This window comes from Porites lutea, chromosome 11 (assembly GCF_958299795.1).
Source record: "Porites lutea chromosome 11, jaPorLute2.1, whole genome shotgun sequence".
Taxonomy (NCBI): domain Eukaryota; kingdom Metazoa; phylum Cnidaria; class Anthozoa; order Scleractinia; family Poritidae; genus Porites; species Porites lutea.
In genome coordinates this window covers 22432837-22450312 of record NC_133211.1, presented here as the reverse complement: position 1 = coordinate 22450312, position 17476 = coordinate 22432837, and the positions used below count along the sequence as shown (strand labels likewise).

General features: G+C 40.3%; 1 protein-coding gene across 1 annotated transcript; it reads right to left on the bottom strand.

Annotated features, from left to right (window-relative positions):
- Window positions 1-404: 404 nt before the first annotated feature.
- Window positions 405-17285, bottom strand: LOC140952565 (endoplasmic reticulum aminopeptidase 1-like). The gene is made up of 18 exons (XM_073401990.1): window positions 16103-17285; window positions 14633-14906; window positions 13905-14025; window positions 12732-13000; window positions 10974-11108; window positions 10682-10747; window positions 10504-10569; window positions 9426-9613; window positions 9131-9213; window positions 7513-7637; window positions 7291-7346; window positions 6598-6745; window positions 5616-5689; window positions 5202-5303; window positions 4616-4789; window positions 4096-4236; window positions 3642-3723; window positions 405-2309 (listed from the first exon to the last, which is right to left on the bottom strand). Exons 1-18 carry the CDS (start codon window positions 16759-16761, stop codon window positions 2127-2129), a joined length of 2946 nt encoding a protein of 981 aa, XP_073258091.1. The 5' UTR covers window positions 16762-17285; the 3' UTR covers window positions 405-2126.
- Between the last annotated feature and the right edge of the window lie 191 nt (window positions 17286-17476).

Below are 17476 nucleotides of genomic sequence, written 5' to 3'. Positions count from 1 at the left end.
TTTTAAGCGGTCCCCTCTAGGGGTCAAAATTTGCTTATGCCACGCCCAGATTGGTCTCCTTTAGGGGTCACAAAAAGCTTGAGCCACGCCCAGATGGTCTCCTTTAGGGTTTAAATTCAAAATTTCCGACGAGCATCCCCGTCTGTTTCATATGGGAGTTCCCCCCCCCCCCCGGGGGTAACAGTGCACTGTCACCCTCTGACGTAATAGATTTTGCAATGTTGCTCGCTCAGAGATTTTGGCGGGAATCATTTTCATTGTTGGTTGTCATGTGACCTCAAAGTAACCAATGAGAGTGCTCGCTATTGGGAAAAAATTTCCAACTATACCGAACAATATGACATACAGTTGACTCCCGATAACTTGATCGAACCCTCGCTAACTCGAACCAAAATCGATTTTCCCTGGATTTCCTAGCCGGCGTTGCAGCCGGCCCACAAACCCGTCTAAACCATTGATATAGTCACGTTCTATACAGAAGGTTTAGAGCGTCTGCGACGCAGGCAAGGATTTCCTTCCTACATTTACTGTAATTTTACCCTCGGTAACTCGAACTCTCGATAACTAGCTCAAACCTCCGCTAACGTGAAGTAATTTTTGTTCCCCCTCAAATCATTTCCAGATAATTTTACCCTCGATAACTCGAACCATGTTTTGAGCGCTTAAAAGTCGGCAAAAACCAGTGTACTGGCATTCGAAACATTGCATTTTAAAGTCCCATTGATGTGTTGTAGACATGTAGTTTTCTAGTGGAGACTGATATTGTTTGTCACAAATCTAACATGAAACAGCTTTACTTCTCATAACAGTGAAACGCATGTTCTATTTAGGCGTTACGTTACGTTACGTTCTGATTTACAATCTAAAAGTATCTTTCAATTTTCACCTAACATTTCTACAATAAAATGTGATTAAAATGTTCACTGTACAGTAAAAACTGTTTTTAAAAATACTTCCGGCTATTTTTTTCGAGCTCCCGATAACTCGAACTTTTTTCGATTTCGCTTGAAGGTTCGAATTATCGGGAGTCGACTGTAGTTCTTTGGCAGTGATCCTTTACCCACGGTCTCCATGTCAGATTTAAAAGGATGATTTGGATGGAGTCATCGGAGCATAATTGAGTCCCTGGCCGCACCACCATTCTGCTCTAACAGGTACATACTACCGTGCTGATTTTAGCAAGAGTCATATTTTGTCTTGCACTCTGATCTCGGATGCCACAACATGTTAAACGACCACCTATCTAAAACCCAGGCGAAACCCTTTAGTTGAAATCTCTCGTAAGCGACTGCGACCAATTTTTGCTTTGGCGGCTTATGATTCCACTGTTTTAACCCGTCTTGCATCTGAGCGACCACCTGGCTCTTGTTCTGGTATATTTGGTCGCTGTATGTAACTACGCTTTATGCTCAGATTATACACGGGACTTTTAGTGACAGCATGAAACCGCATATATCGTAACTTATAAATTCCATGCAATAAATTCTCTTTGAAAGGGAACGCACTAGGAGCACTGCTCGAAAGAGACACCCAGGGGTTCAAGCGTAAGTTAGCTGACCGCTCGATCTTCACGCTTTGGGAAGATATATCACGTTTACCTTGAGTAGTGGCAAAAAATAAAAGAATAGAAAAGAGTTGATTGCTTAATAGATGTTATAAATGTCAAAACACACGTATAGAGATTGCTAAGTAGAAGTGCTCTGTACACCTAACTATTCGAGAATAGAAAAAGATCATATCAGATGAGAAGTTGAATTTAAGTTAGGAAATATGATTCTAAGATTTGGGTTTAAAAATAAGCTTAGGCCCTAGTTTTCATAATAAGGAGACTCGGAATGTAATTCTGTCATTGAGTCACACTATTAGTTTTACTAGAAGAATAGACCATCAGTTTCTACGTGTCATCTACACAAAGCAATATCCGACGCGCAAAATTGCATTTGTCTGTTAAAAATGTCATTCTGCATGATGGCAACTTAGACAACTATCAACGGATCGATATCAATTCTTCACTAACTGCAAATGTCCCGTGCATTCAGATAAAAACTTCTCTAACGAATATTTTTGTATCTTGTCATACAATGTTGATATAATAATTTGATTTTGAGAATTCTTTGAAGTCATGTTTAAAGGTCCTCTAATCTACTGCTGAGTGATTCTATTTCAGCCACTTGTTCTTTGAGCCAGTCCTCCACTTGTTTGCCATGATCCGTCATCCAGTTGATGCAACCTCGAATATATTCCACGGCCTTCTTAGTGGCACGCAGCTGGCCTAAGACGTCTTTATGCTGGTCAATGAAGTTATTAACCTACCGAGAAGAAAACAAGTAGTTTTACTAAATCAGGAACACTGATAATGGATTGGTATAAGTATCTCACGGGGGTGTTTCGTGCAGCATGTCCAGCTTAAAATTAGAAACTGCATATAATTCGTAGCGCTTAGCCCATTGACAGTTATGTTTTTCCACCAGTCACTTATTATATAGCAATTATTAGCTCCGAAGGAAAATACCGTATTTATTCGATTAACCGCCCTGGGCGCTTATTAAATTTTTGGACCTTGAGAGTGGGCGCTTATTCGAGGCTGGGCGCTTATTAAATTTTCACCATTTTCAGCAAGTGGAGTATGCTTATTTTGTAACAAAACAATAAATGCTAATAACAAAACGCGAAGAAGTAACAAAGCAAGGTTTCTGTAAAATACTCTGAAGAAGACTCCGTCCTCGGGGAAGTCTCTTATTAGAATTTATTCACTCAATTGGGTGGGGTGGGGTGAGCGCTTATTTGAGTTTGAATGGGAGGAGTAGGGGGTGGGCGCTTATTCGAGGGTGGGCGCTTATTAACTTTTTCTGCCTTTAGGATGGGCGCTTATTCGAGGTGGGCGCTAATTCGAGGTTGGGCGCTTATTCGAATAAATACGGTAGGCTTAGTTTTGTACCTCAAACTTGGGCAGCAACAGACTGGTTTAATGAAGGGTTCATGCATCACGAGCTTGGTTAGGATACAGACGCAGAGAAAGGATTTTTAACACATTCTAAGCAACAATTCAGTGCTGAAATATATCCCATGCTGGATACACGAACTGTTTAAATGGTGAGCATAAACGGGCGCTAGCCTGCAGAACAGGTTTTTTTTTTTCCGCGTTTTTCAGGCAAGTGGAGGCAAGTCGGGCGTGTCTCACTCGCCTCGAGGTTTCCCGCCTTAATATGCGAAAAAGTAATGCCTGTTTTGTAGATTAAAACGCCGCCGGGAATTGTACGGCAATAGCACCCAGATTATAGATTAGTCACACAAGTGTTATCCTGGCCCCGGATGTTCAAACAATGGATAGTACTATCTACCGTATAAATAGTCTGTTTCAGGCGTTCTGATAGTAGAGAGCCGCGTTCGGATGGTGGTGAACGAGCTAACTTCGCCCTCGCTCTCCTATTTGAACTCTCCCGCACTCTACTATCTGAACGTCTGGAACAGGCTACCAGATAAATCCTATCCAGCAGATAAGAATTAGGACAAACAATTGTGCTATCCACTGGATAGCGATTTATCCAGTGGATAGCGTTATCCACCTTTTGAACAACTGGGGCCTGTTTTTTGCATCACACAATCTTGTTTATGAGAACTCTCCCCCACCCCCAGCGTACCTCTTTAAGTTGAAACTCAGTGTTGAATCCTCGGGTGGCAATGCCTACCAAGTAACTGATTTCCATTGCGTCCTTGCCCACTCTAGATAAGAATACAAACAGTTACATAAACTTCATTTGGGTGTTTCTTGGTGTGGCGGAAACCATTGCTGGTTCGCTTTTGTGTAGCCTGCGTAGCAAGCGTTTCCAATCGAGTTATTGCGCGAAAGTTAGAACGAGAGCAAAAAAAGGTGAAAGGGAGAGGGGGAGGGGAGAAGAGGAAAACGCTTGCTACGCAGGCTAGCTTTTGTGTTGTGGTGTGAGTATTGCTCAGTGTCTTGTCATTCTTTTGTATGACACCATCTAGTGATTGGCACCGACCCGCAACACCAAAAAACTACTTCCTCTGCACGTACTGGCTCTCTTTTTAAATACTAAAAGGTTTAATGTCTCATTGACAATAGAGTTCGCTTACTTTTTAACGATCTTGTCGAAGTTCTTTCTTATGAAGTCCCAAGTGAGCAGACGGCCGTAGATATGTGATCCAACTCCTGAGATGGCGTGAAGCATATCCTGTGTCCTGATCTTGGAGTCATCAAGCGAATACTCTAAAAGTCTGATAACATCAAAAAGTAATCACAAATAAACTTGTTATTAAATATTAAAAACCAAAACTTACCGTATTAACTAGAATAAACACAGCCCCCTGATTAAGCACCACATCCGCGATAGAAATTCAAAAGACGTTAATTCTGTCAGTTTAACACGGAAATACCTCACTATAAAGTAAAAACAATTCTTTGTCGCGTCCTCAAATAAGTGCAACCTTGAATATGTGTCGAATTTGAGACGCGTAAACTTAAATAAGCTCAACGGCGCTAACTCGAGTAAATATAGTATACAAAAAAATTCTTTTTCCTAAAGCTTATGTCTTAAGTTTCTTAGAAGACAAGAAACAGAATTATTAAACTTTGAAAACTGTAGAGAAACCAAACCTGCTTAAAAGCCACGGTTCCTTGGAGCCTGAAAGCGCAGAAAGCATCCGGGACTTCTCCGTTGCGTCAATAGTCTTAAGGTATTTGTTCCACAGGAACTCCCACTCCTCTAGTCCACCATATTTGATGGCAGTGTGATATACAATGCCCCGTATGTGAGGTGAAATCGTAAGGCTGTAATGAGAGAAATCATAGAATATTGATTATTGATAAGTTTGCAGTAATTGCGCATATAATGTGCAGACCTTGGGCTAGTTCAGTCTTCTACAAAAAATTTGGTACTAAAAAAATCATAAACGGTAACTCATATGAAGAAGAAAGCAGAATTAGGTTCGAACCTAAACAAGTCGGACCAAGTTCGCTTGACAACTAGTCCTTGTAGAACAAGTGGCTTTAAGGCGGGGAAGTTGTTTTGTCAACAAAATGGTAAGCATGTCTTTTCATCGATTGAATTGAAGAAGTCTTTTTTCGAACACAGTTGATGCGCATGAGGATATCTATTGGTCAGGGCTTGGCATTTTAAGCAATTTTAAGACCTGGAAAAGAGGAAAATAGAGGTTAAAGTATCTGACATTTAGTTAATAACCTTTGATTGCGCATCCATATTCTGAAACCAGTCAAACTGTAGTTTACTGCGTGTTTATCTCCATGGCTGGCTAGAGTCGACAGCACGTTATTTCGAAGATACCTGAAACAAAGAAGGTAGTAGAATTGCTTTGATTTAGCATTGTAGTGGTTTGTGATTGGCTATCTCGTGTTCCTCTAGTCTTAACTAATCAGAGTTCAATGCAGAGCCTTTTAACAGGTATTCGCATGCGTTTCCCACGTTATACGCCGCTTCACATATCACTTTGATCGCTGATTGGATTATTCGTTTTTAAGTCTTCTTTGATTGGTCAATCCTGTTTTGGTTTCATTGAACGCGACCTTTAAATAAACTTGCAACATTAAAAGAGTTCTACAGGTTGTACCCACGATAAAGAAAAGTAGAACCACTCACATTTTCAAGATGTCTCCTTCGCTCTCCCATCCGACGTATTTTTCAAGTGGCTTCACTTTTTTCACGATATATTTCTGCGCATATGTAAAAGAAGCAAAATTTCTCATTACAGGTCACCAGTGCAAAAAGCTTTTACTATTCCTTGCCGATGACTTTATGAATAACACCTCTACGAGAGCATTAAGATCGGGTTTGAATTGAATCAGTATAACCTAACATTGACACCAATGTCTCACTTAGGGCATAAATTTTGGGTTAGGGGAGGGGTAGGTGGACAGTTTGCCGTATAGGATTCTTGGCAACTACTCACCTACCCCTCCCCTAACCCGATGTCAACACCAAGAACTCATTTGGGGCAAAACTTTGGGTGATGATATACCATAACACGGACTTGTGATTTAGTAGTCTTCTCTGCTTCACCGTGGTCAAAGGAGAGAGATTTGCAAAGTCTAGTCAAAGTACTTCAAAGTTAAAAGGTTGTTTTTGTCACTGTTGAAAGTTCAAAATATTAACAAGAAGAAAAAAAGCCAAAATATTGGCAAAAAGTAATTGTAATCCCAAGAGTGAATCAGCCTTATTTCCTTCCGTTGTTAATATATTAGGATACGGTTTCCTGTTAGTATCCGGTTCTTCTTTTTGTAATGTTGGTACCTGCTTCCAAAAACTAAATTCAAAATACTACAATTCTTTGTTATTTTACTAAAATTTTGGAAAGTTTACTAGCAAAATTGTAAGTGCATGAAAACTAAAACTGGTGTCGGTGCCATTTCCCATTTTTCTGGCGCGAAAAGAACGAAAGGAATCTCAACAGTCTGAGAACAATGAAAAGATAGTTACGTTGATTAATTGTTGTGTACATCTTTGCCCATGTTCCACCTACTGCATGGTAAGTGAAATCCAGGCAAACAAAACAAAAGAGACCAAAGACGTAAAACCGCGGTAGACTTCTCTGCTTAGCTCTCCCTCTCCCTAGATGATTTACCTCGTAATCGCCATAAGATGAGCGCATGCTCAGCATGGAGCCGATGAATCCTAAGTGACCTAGTGCAGTAGACCATGGGATATACTCCCTTTCTTTCTCGAGGTAAGCTGTCAGACTCAGTGCGGTGGACATGTCCAGTTGTCCAGCTCTGTGAAAGTAAGAGTACGTGTGTACAGTGTTGCTTAGCATATGTCACATGATGTAGCTTGTCATTCGATCTATGGCGTGAATTCATGACATCACCTAAGTTATTCGCAGGCCTTTAGTAGGTCACGGCCACGGTAACAGCAAAGGCAGAAGGAACTTGAGGTTTCCAATATTTCGGACGGACAAGCCTTTCTTCTTCAGGGGATTAAATGAAGAAACTGAAAGTCGTTACAATTCAAATAATATGGCTCCGTCTGAAATATCGGGAAACCTCGAGTCGCTTTTGTCTTTGCTGTTTTATTATTAATGTTTATATTTGTGTCTTGGATAAATCAGCAGGAGTTGGAAGTCGCCATTTTATACAAAAAGTTCACTGTCAAATAAGCGATTCTTTTGCTTCCTCGGGCAAAACAATTTTAAGAGAAAAATCGACGTCAGGTTTCCAGGAGTACGCAGAACAATTCGCTTATATAGACTGCAAAACCAGTCTTCCGTATTTTGTATTCTCATTCTGATAAAAGCTTACTAGTTATTCTGATATCCTACCTCGCTAAGTTGAAGGCGTCGTCAATCAATCCACTCCTATCCACAGATGAAAGAATCTAAAGATGATAGAATAATAATAATAATCTCGGAGTCATGTTAGAATTTTAATATATCGAATGTGGGCTATTCTGTTGTAGCCATGTCACGTGGACCAGAACGAGGAAGTTTCTGGTCCGTAATGGCCCCCGTGAAAGAATAGGAAAATAACGTAAGGTAGCATACCTTGTGGTTGCGATTAAGTTGCTTAACAAGCTTTCCCCAGTTCTTTTTGTTGTAGTTCACACGATAAAGTCCTGTCTGACCAACGTTCGCCTTGATCCAACTGTATTTTTTTTTGTCCGTTGAGACTGTAGCTGTTGAGATGGATTAGGAATTGCTTGCTTGACAACGCAACCTACTTACTATTTCTATTTTTTTTTTTAAATTTCGTGTCCTACTAAATTTGCATTAACGATTTTATTAACGATTTCTGGTACTTAAACTGACAGACCTGAGGCCGAAAGTGCGCTCATTTTTAACCCCCTTTTTCCATCATGCAGTTTTTTGTTTATATTAAAGGTCTTAAAACCTACACGAAATAAAGAAGTTTAAACAAGGATTTGAGGTCACGCCTGGGAGTCGGGCTTGAAACACCTCGCACAGAGGTCAAGGGCGGCGTAAAAACGGACTGCGCTGACCCCGGTACTAATCCTGGCTCTTATAACAACAGCCATTACTTCCAGGCTTCCGTTTTTCGATCTCATTCCCAGGAGTGGTATCCCAGGATTCTTATCATTTACATCAACGGTATCTGGTCGAAAGTCTCGCGCGTTATCATTAGTTATCAAAACAATGTGACCTGTTAGGAGAATGAGCCGCTACAATGCCGTCATATTCAAATCAGCTGGAAAGACTTAGAAAGAGTGGAAAAAATGCACTGCGTTGAACGACAGCCAATAAGTTTTACGAGGCTTTCCCACCGCACTGAGATCCACTTGTATTTCTTAACAGAATTATTAGTTTTCTTGTCTAAATGGTAAGTATTCTCAGTCTTTAAGCAATAAAAGATAACAGTTCAGTGAACAGCGAAATACAAAGAAAATTCCCGTAGGAGGACTCATTTTAGACCAGCTGAAAGAGGGTTTTTGGCCTAGAAAAGTTGAAAATACAGTGTTTTTTAAAAGACCATTTTTGATATTGCCCTTGAAACTAAGCCAGTTTAGTCTCGAATTGTACTGTGGGCCTGTTTTAGGGATGCCATTCGGCCTTTTTTGATGGCTATTACCCACTTCAGAAACTCTAGGGAGAATGGGCACAAGCTTTTGGTGCAGTGATTTCTAGGATCGTTTCGGTGGACAAGGGTTAGTTACGATTGGTCGATGGTATTCAAGGCAACCATTAACCAATCATAAGTAACGCTTGTCCACCAACTTATGATTGGTTAATGGTTGCCTTGAATACCATCGACCAATCATAACTAACGTAACGCTTGTCCACCCAAACGATCTCTGAAATCGTTGCGCGGAAAGATTGTATCCATTCCCCTTATAGTTTGTGGAATGCGAAATTACGAGGATCCCCAGGAAGCTAAGTCAAAATTTTTCACCCAAAACAGTATCATAATTCAATTCGACACAACAATCTGACCCAGTCTCAGGCGCCACTTCACAGATGGCCAATATGCTTGGGACAGTTTCAGGCGTCTGCTTGTAAGAGCAGCGGTTCCACTGCCCCCTCGTCCCCAGGGATTTTTCCGTAGAGAATGGGAGGAGCGACACCTGAAGACGAGGTTGCTTCCACTCAACAAGCATCGCCAGCTTAGAGCCGAGTGGCATACTGCCATTCGAATACTTGTTCTTACCATGAGGTTCTTTCATCCACACTGTATGCGTTTTGTGAGGGTTTTGTGACGTCACATATGTCAGTGGAATTTGCCAGTTGTAACTGAAAAAAAAAAGATTTGAAATAGTGGAGTTAGCTAGCACCATACACGTGACTCTTAGTGTCTACACCAGGAGCTTGATCTAAATCAATTATCTCTTCAAACAATTTCTTCATCGAAAACGAAGGACTACCAGGTAATACAATGGCAGTTATTCAATTTCAAGGCTAAACAAGAAATTACGATAACCCTTAACATAAATCTTGTTACCCACCCCTTAGCCTCATCGTGATATTTTTGGGTCCCCTGTTTAATATCTCTCAAAAATCGTTTCTGACTGGCAATCATCTTTATTGAGCCATCCCTGGACTGTGCATTGCTTTCTTCAATATATACCACAGGGTATCCCTTCTGTTTGATCCACGTATCCATGATGGCCTTTACGTCTAGATCCTTGCACACCTGGGTGGATGAAGAGATAGCCTAAGAGATTTGAGATTTGAAGAGGGTTTTGGGAGAGAGAGCTGAGGACCCTCTGCTGTCCCCCTCCCCCCCCCCCCCTACTTTTTTTTTTTTTTTTGCTTCTCTCATTCCCCTTGCCACTAAAAACGCCTGACACTCAGGCAAATGAAGAGATTACCAAATATCAATTCAAAGAGGACAGAGGCTGACTCGTCCCCAGTCGTTTTCGCGTAACACGCGCGACGGGAGCAGGGAGTGATGGGAAGGTAAAAGGGAGGAAGACTCTCTCTCCCTCGCTTTCCCTCTTCTCATCACTCCTTGCGAGAGAGACGACTGGGGACGAGTCAGGGACAGACGGCAAATTGTTGTTGCTCGAAATATCTAAACGTCGTAATTGTTCATCAGTAGGATGCCTACAATGGGTGCAATTCCACAATTGGTTTCGACTCCATTAAATCCTGTACCAGTTGTAGAATATTTTAGGAGGAGCCACCCGCAATTTGAGCATGGACAGCCTCGTTCTTAGGGCCTCTATATATTTCTTGAGAGCGAAGATGAAAGAGGCCCTGAAAAAAATGTCACATACATGAGTGTGCTGTAGCTCCATTTCTTTCTTCAGTCAAGTGGGAGGTGCCCCTAAGAATTTGTGGGAACAATAAAGATTGAAGGCTAATATTTTTTCATCACGTTAGGAAGCAATTTTAATGGCTGATATGAACTATTTGCAACCACTGAAACCATTTTTTTTTAACATTCTTTAGAGAATTCGTGTTTCAAAATACTTTGAAGGAGGCTCCCTCAATAAAACGTCCTCCTCGGAAAAAGAAATTTCGCACTTACGGAAGACAAAACATTTAAACAACAAACTGTAACTATAACTATGAACTTACACTGCTCAAAGCCTTCCACAAATCATCGGCCTCCGCGTTCGCGTATTTGTGAGTATTCAAATAGAGCTGATAATGAAACACAAAAAGCACGGAAAAGTGAAAATTAAGAATTCAAAATTGATGTGCCTGGGTGATAAGTTAACAGATCCGTCATATTAGTTATTAATAAGTGGCATACCTCCAATCCCTTTTGAAACCTTTTATCTCCAATGAAACTACGAAGCATGCGGATTACTGAAGAACCCTGTAGAAAGTGAAAAAGACAAAGATAATAGGACAAAATCGATATAGTGACTGACTGGACAATTTTCATTAACTAGTCCTTAAACCTGTCGTAATATAAAGGGAAATTGTCTTTTTATTTAGAATCACAGATGCGCTGACTTTTATAACTATGAACGACCCGACCAGTAACACCAGTTTAATTAAAATTTAATAACATACTCATACTCATATTATGTCCCTCTTACCTTGTCATACGAGATGCTGTCGAAAATCTCCGTAATCTGTGATGGGTTATGGACCGGTACTGATATGGGGTGGGTGTTTTCCATACTGTCAGAGGACAGGGCACTTTGTAATGTGTTCCCTACAAACTGCTCAAGCTGTAAGATAACATGATTGACAAATGGTTGTTAAGAATTAATTTCGTTTGGCCGTAGAGGTGATTTTTCATCGGAGGGTCCCCATGAAGCACAGGGTGGGACAATGATGATGACGATGATGATAATGGTGGTGATTGAGGTGAATGAGGTAGTAAATTGGTCAATCAGAAACAGAGTCAAGTTAAACACAGACAAATGCAAGGAGCTCCACATTAGTTTTACAGCAGATTTTGACTTTCCTCCAGTAGTCATAGGAGAGAAGTGCATCAAATTAGTTAAAGATGCTAAACTTTTGGGTGTTACTATCTCTGGTGACTTAACATAGAATGCGCACATCACGGAAGTTACTATAGGAAGGCAGCTAAGAGGCTCTATTTTCTTGTTCAGCTAAAAAGAGCTCGTGTTCCACAGAAAGATTTATGCCTTTTTTACATCACATGCGTGCGCTCCGTCATTGACTATGCTGCGCCAGTTTTCCATCACGCGCTACCAGCCTACCTTTCGCAAGAATTAGAACGCGTTCAGAAAAGAGCAATGCGAATCATATGTCTTGGTATAGAATATCAGCAAGCTTTAGCGCTTATGAGTTTACCAATAACGATTGCGGAGCATCACCACAACATTTGCACGCGCACGTTTGAAAGCATAATGAGCGACCCGAACCACAAGCTAAGAATGTTGTTGCCGCCTATATATAAGACCAACTATAATCTAAGGCACGCGCGCACTTTCACTTTGCCTCGTTGCAAGACAAATAGATTTAAGAACAGTTTTTTTATGGCCTCAGACAGAATTGTAAATAATTTTTAGGTTTCTTATTATACGTTTTTAGTTTTAGCTATTACAATTATTGCCCATTTTTACAATTGTTTGTATAAATTATTATCATTATGTAAATACGCAATTCAGCTTATGCTGCAATGTATTTAATAAAGTACCTATCTATCTATAGAGTGGTTTTCGTTTGAGTGTCGTAAAACCAAAACCAAAGTAATTACTCTGGCCAATCACATAGGACACAGACAATACATTGAACCAATCAAAACTCGAAGTAATTACATGTGGCTGACGCAAAGCGCGGGAAAATGCATGCGAGCGCGTCACAATTGGCTTTGGTTTTACTTCTGATTGGATGAAAAGGTGGCGCGAATCTTTTAAACCAATCGCATCGTGTAGAAAGTGCAAAACCAATTACTTTTCGACACTCAAATGAAAACCGCTCCATCTATCTGATTACGATGATGATAATATATGATTTAGTCAATGATGATGATGATCATGATCGGTGTTGTTAATGGTAATGATGATAAAGATCATGATAACGATGACGATGATGATGATGATTTTGATGAGGATGATTATAATATTGATGATGATGATGATGATGATGACGATAACGAAGGTTAGGTCGTCGGTTACCTCGTGACCCGAGCTCAGCAGTAACTCATTAACTAATTAACCAACTACTTTTAAGTAACTCACAAGGCAGACTCAAATAAGTACGTAATTTTATCCAAACATAAATCCTGTCATCAGCCTGCAGATTAAATAAGCTGCATTCTCTTCGCTCTAGAAAAAGAACAGAACGAACCAAAATTAAGGCTTTCAAACAAAGATACCTACCACTCTCCAGTCTTTTCGGAAATGATCCGTACCGATGTACTCAACGTAATTAGCAAAGCCTTCATTTAGCCACAAATCATTCCACCATTTCATTGTCACCAGGTTACCAAACCACTGATGCGCAAGTTCGTGAGAGACCACGATAGCAACATCCTGCTTGTCAGCGGCACTAGATACGGCCGGGTCACTCAGCAGGTACGTCTCTCTGAAAGTGAGTATGCCCCAGTTTTCCATGGCGCCAGCAGCAAAATCAGGGACAGCGACAAGGTCTGCGAGCATACAAAATCTTTTTATTCTTTGGCGCCACCTCTAAAGAATAGGCCATTTTCACTTTATTTTACTGCTACGACCAGAATACGTCAGGGTTTTCCTTTCTTGTGCAAACAAGTACTTTTTTATTCACACCTCGCTGAGATTAAAAATAAAATGACAGGAAAACCGAAAAGGATTCTGGTAGTAAAAGAGCACCATGGTGCCATGGCCTATTCTCATCGATTTCCTGATTTCTCTGGGCACTCAAATCGAATTTGTACTACCGAAAAATCAACGATCGAGTGGTTTCATTTCGTTCTATTTACAATCATGTTTATATATTTTGGGTCCTCTTGCAGTGTTTGCAATTCTCTCTCCAGTTTTATCCCGGCACTGCGTATCGTCTGCGGCTAGTCTTCATCGTGATATTAGTTTAAGTATTGATTGCTGAGCCTTTACCTTAAAATCAATAGACGCGTTTTTATTCACACTTGATTAAAACACCTTAATCCAAATGGTGGTAAAATTAGGGTTTTTTTTAACACATATCTGTTAATGTTAAATAGCATCTTCAGAATTCAAAAGAACTCTCCCCTTGAAACGAGACATAGAGGGCAAATTATGATGAAGTCAAAAAACAAACTTTCCCGCCCTTTTGAAAGAAGCTGTATGGGGTTTCTTCTTTATAGGTCTTCTATGTTAAGAACAAATTTGCCTCGGTAATTTTAAGTTTCTTTGGTTGTTTTTGGTTTTTTTGTATCTAAACGTGGGTCTTATAGCAAGTCCAGAACCAAACCACTTTAGATAAGAATCCCAACGTTTTGCGTTCGTTGTCATGATGTACATGGATTTGTTAGTGCAACCCAGTACAATACTTTACCATCTACACCATAACACTACGCAAAAAGAGTTCCATCTCACCGATCTTTGGCAGGGGGTATGGAATATTGAAGAATTTTTCGTAATAATTCAAAACATTTTCTGCCACGCTCAGGGCCAGGGCTGTACTGTCAATAGCGTCTTTTCTTGACCATACTCGGATCTGTGGTAGAAAGAAAGAGATGAAAACAGCGATTTATTACTTACCGCATTTATTGGATTAAGCACCGCGGCGTTTATTAAGTTTTTGGCGTTTCCGATGCTAAATTTTTTCAAGGGCTGCGTTTATTCACGGACGGCGTATATGTTAAAAAGAATCACATCTCTGATATCACTGTTAACAATTACAACAAAGCATTTTTAAATATTATGAAAAAAAGAAAGATGTTTTTTCTTATCAATCCTCGAATTAACGCCGCCTTCTCTAGCCTACTCCAGGCACTCAGATTCTGGGGAGCGAGTTAAATCGTACGCGGCGAGCGCAAAAGGAAAACGAGGGGAAAAAACGAGGGAGGACTCGTTCTATTTTTCCCTCGTCAATTGTTTCGCCCGCGCCCTACTATCTGAACGCCTGGAAAAGGCTACGAATGTTCTGATCGAGTGCGGCGTTTATTCGAGGGAGTTGTTTATTGGCAGTTTTGCTCCCATCTGCCGCACTTATTTGAGAGCGGTGTATAATCAAGTAAATTTGGTACTCTCTTTTTTCTAGTGGAAGTTTGTAGACGCTTTGGGTCGAAAAAAAAAAAAGAAGAATGACAATTTTTACATACCTTGTTTCCTCTTTTAGTATGAGATTCTTTGTAAGCAAAATCGCAGACAATGAAGGCCAGTAAATAGGTGCTCATTTTAACAGTTTCTTGAAAGCGGCTCTCCAAGAAGCCATCATTGCGTGATATAGTATTTGTAACAGGCATGTTAGAAAGGGCTTTGTAATCCTTCTCGTGCACAAGGGTTACGATAAACTGAGATTTGAACTCAGGTTCGTCAAAACAAGGAAAGGCGGCGCGAGCATCAGTGGCCTCGAACTGTGTTGTCGCCATATACCTTGAGAAACCAAAAAGATGAGTCAGAACAGGAGCCCATAACCCGGAGCGAGAAACTACCATATTAGGCCTATGTCACGGCGTTTTTAGACACATTTTAGGTCACTTTTTCGCGCGAAAATAGAATCTCCACCATGTTTTTTTTATGAGCGCATTAGAAGTATAAGATATCAAAAAGGAAAACGAAACGTTATTAAAACGCAAAAAAATATCATTTTTAGGTCCGTTGGCTTTGCTGACTGGTTTGTCGAATTTCGAAGATATTCAAAATTCGCGCCAAAACCATTCTAAAAATAAACTGGTCCATGAAAACGCCGTGACACGAGCGAATGGAAGTTGCTCGCTTCGGGTTATTGGCTCCTGGTCAGAATATATAAGGGACTTTTATGCACCTGAACCTGCAACAGTGATCAAAGACCAATTGACGACAGAAAAATCTCTGTTTATGAAAGCTTATAACTATTATTTCGTATCTTTAGAAAGATACTGATATTCGACAGTGGCTCATAATGTTTTAGTCGAACCAAATATTACCATTGCACAATAAGTGCGGGCTACGCGGCACTGAGTCAGGCTGTCAGTGTTTCAACAACAAAACACGGTTAAAGTTAAATAGGGTAGCTGGTGTGACCTGCCTAGTGAATTTGACGATTTCAAGCCAAAATGTTGCGCGATTAATCTTTAAAAGAGCTCAAAACGAATCTCCTAAGAGAATAATGGTCAACGTGAAACAAACTCATTTAACTTAGCAGATTTTCCATTTATGACCGTTGATTTGTCAGGAGGCAATTCTCTTCAGTAAAGGCGAGGATCCGTAAATTTTCTTCTTCGGTTTATATCTTGTCATTGCCAGGGTGATTAAAAAGTTACTAGGCAGTGTATGTTTGTATGTTTGTCAGAAATTAAAGTTGATTGAAACGTGAATTTTCGCTGAGATCTAGCAACGTTTTTCTGTTTGTCCTAGATATTATTTACTTTGAGAGAAATATTACGGCTCATTAGCAAAGGAAATACGATTTGACATTAAATATAACGGGTCTGGGACGAACCCTAAAGTGCAAACATCCAACAAATATTGCTTTTTTAAGGACAAATTTAGTAATTTGCAAAAAAACTGGAAGTTTGCAATTTTAATGAGCTAGCACACTTTATAAAGTTTAAAAACTAAGCTAAGAAAGTCAAATCGCTGTTGCTTACCTCATTTTTCCACTCTTAGTCTTGTATGAACTTTTGTAAAATCCAGCCATTGTGTTGGACAGGAGACCGTTAAAATCAAGCTTCAAAGTGTATTTCTCCCCTTTTTGCAGCTCATCTCTCATCTGAACCAAGTATTGTTCCAATTTCTTGCTATGAGCGACACGTAACACAGACAGATGATTCCCGCTGGAGTCCTGGACTCCATAACTGATGATGTTTAACTTCTTCATATGCAGGAGAATATTTCTAGTTGGGTTTTCGCAGATTATGTCAATTTTTACCCCTCCATGAAAGTCGAAGGTCGTTAAATTCGGATGTAGGTAAACTTGATACCTCTCAGGAGTTAGATCTTTTGGAAGGAGAATTTCCTTATGAGGAAATGATTTCTCGTCGTCGTTCATTTCCGAGCGAGCGAAGCGATCTCCAGTGATATAGTCCATCGCCCGTTTGTAAAACTCAATTTCGCTGTCGGAGGCGTGAAAAAACGCCGAGAAAATGAAGAGAACAACAGCTCCAAACGCGATGGATAACGTTAAAAATATCGCGCACAGTTTTCCGCTACATATCATGTTGCCTTGATAACTGACGCGTGATCTCGAGCGAGAAAATGAACGATCGCTGTCATCCTCAGTCGAGGCTGCTCTATATCCTCGATGCATTTCTTTCGAAAGTTAACCTTTGATTGCCACTCTTAGGCTCCGTCGTCTTCCCCTTTTTTTGCAGTAGGTTTCTTCAAACAGCCCAGCCCTTTGTCCTAAAGCTTGAAAAGTAAAGTAAAATTATCTCTGTACTAATAAGATCATGCAGTTATTTTCAAGATAGATTTAAAATATTAACAGCGATTCTCAAACATCTCTCGTGACGCAAGGAGGGTGGTAACCAATAAGAACATCAGCTGTAGGACGAGGGCTCACAAATCAGGGCAAAAATTAAGTGGCCAAGAAGTAGTTTGCCTTTGAAAATAAAGAGAGAGGGAGCTCGAAAACTGTTTGATTTGTTGTCGTCTGTTTGTTTTTTGAGGGAGGGATAATTTAAGGAAGCTGATTAGTTATCACAAATTACGAGTACACACTAGTGACAGAAGTAACAGGTAATAACTGGTGGTCTTTTGATCAATTTGCTTCGCCTCACTAACCTGGGACACTGATGGAGCCGAACCAGCCAAAGCCAATAACCCTGGTACGCATGTGCACTCTTAAACAATCACGGCGCGGGATTGCGCAGGGATAAACGTAGTGAGTGACACTTTTTTCCCAGCCTCCATTCTTTTGATTAATATTGATGCGTGAAGCTCTGGGGACAATAGCAAGGCAAGATGCTTTAGTCGAGCATTTGCTTTGATGTGGTATACTGGTTACCAACTTGTTAGGAATA

Bases quoted from the DNA above. Each gene is read 5' to 3' on its own strand.
- LOC140952565 (XM_073401990.1), bottom strand. From the start codon at position 16,761: ATGCATCGAGGATATAGAGCAGCCTCGACTGAGGATGACAGCGATCGT. The intron at 14,026-14,632 runs GTATGTAAAAAT...TTTCTACCACAG, and splicing joins ATACTAAAAGAGGAAACAAG to ATCCGAGTATGGTCAAGAAA. The intron at 10,748-10,973 runs GTAAGAGGGACA...CACTTTCTACAG, and splicing joins ACAGCATCTCGTATGACAAG to GGTTCTTCAGTAATCCGCAT.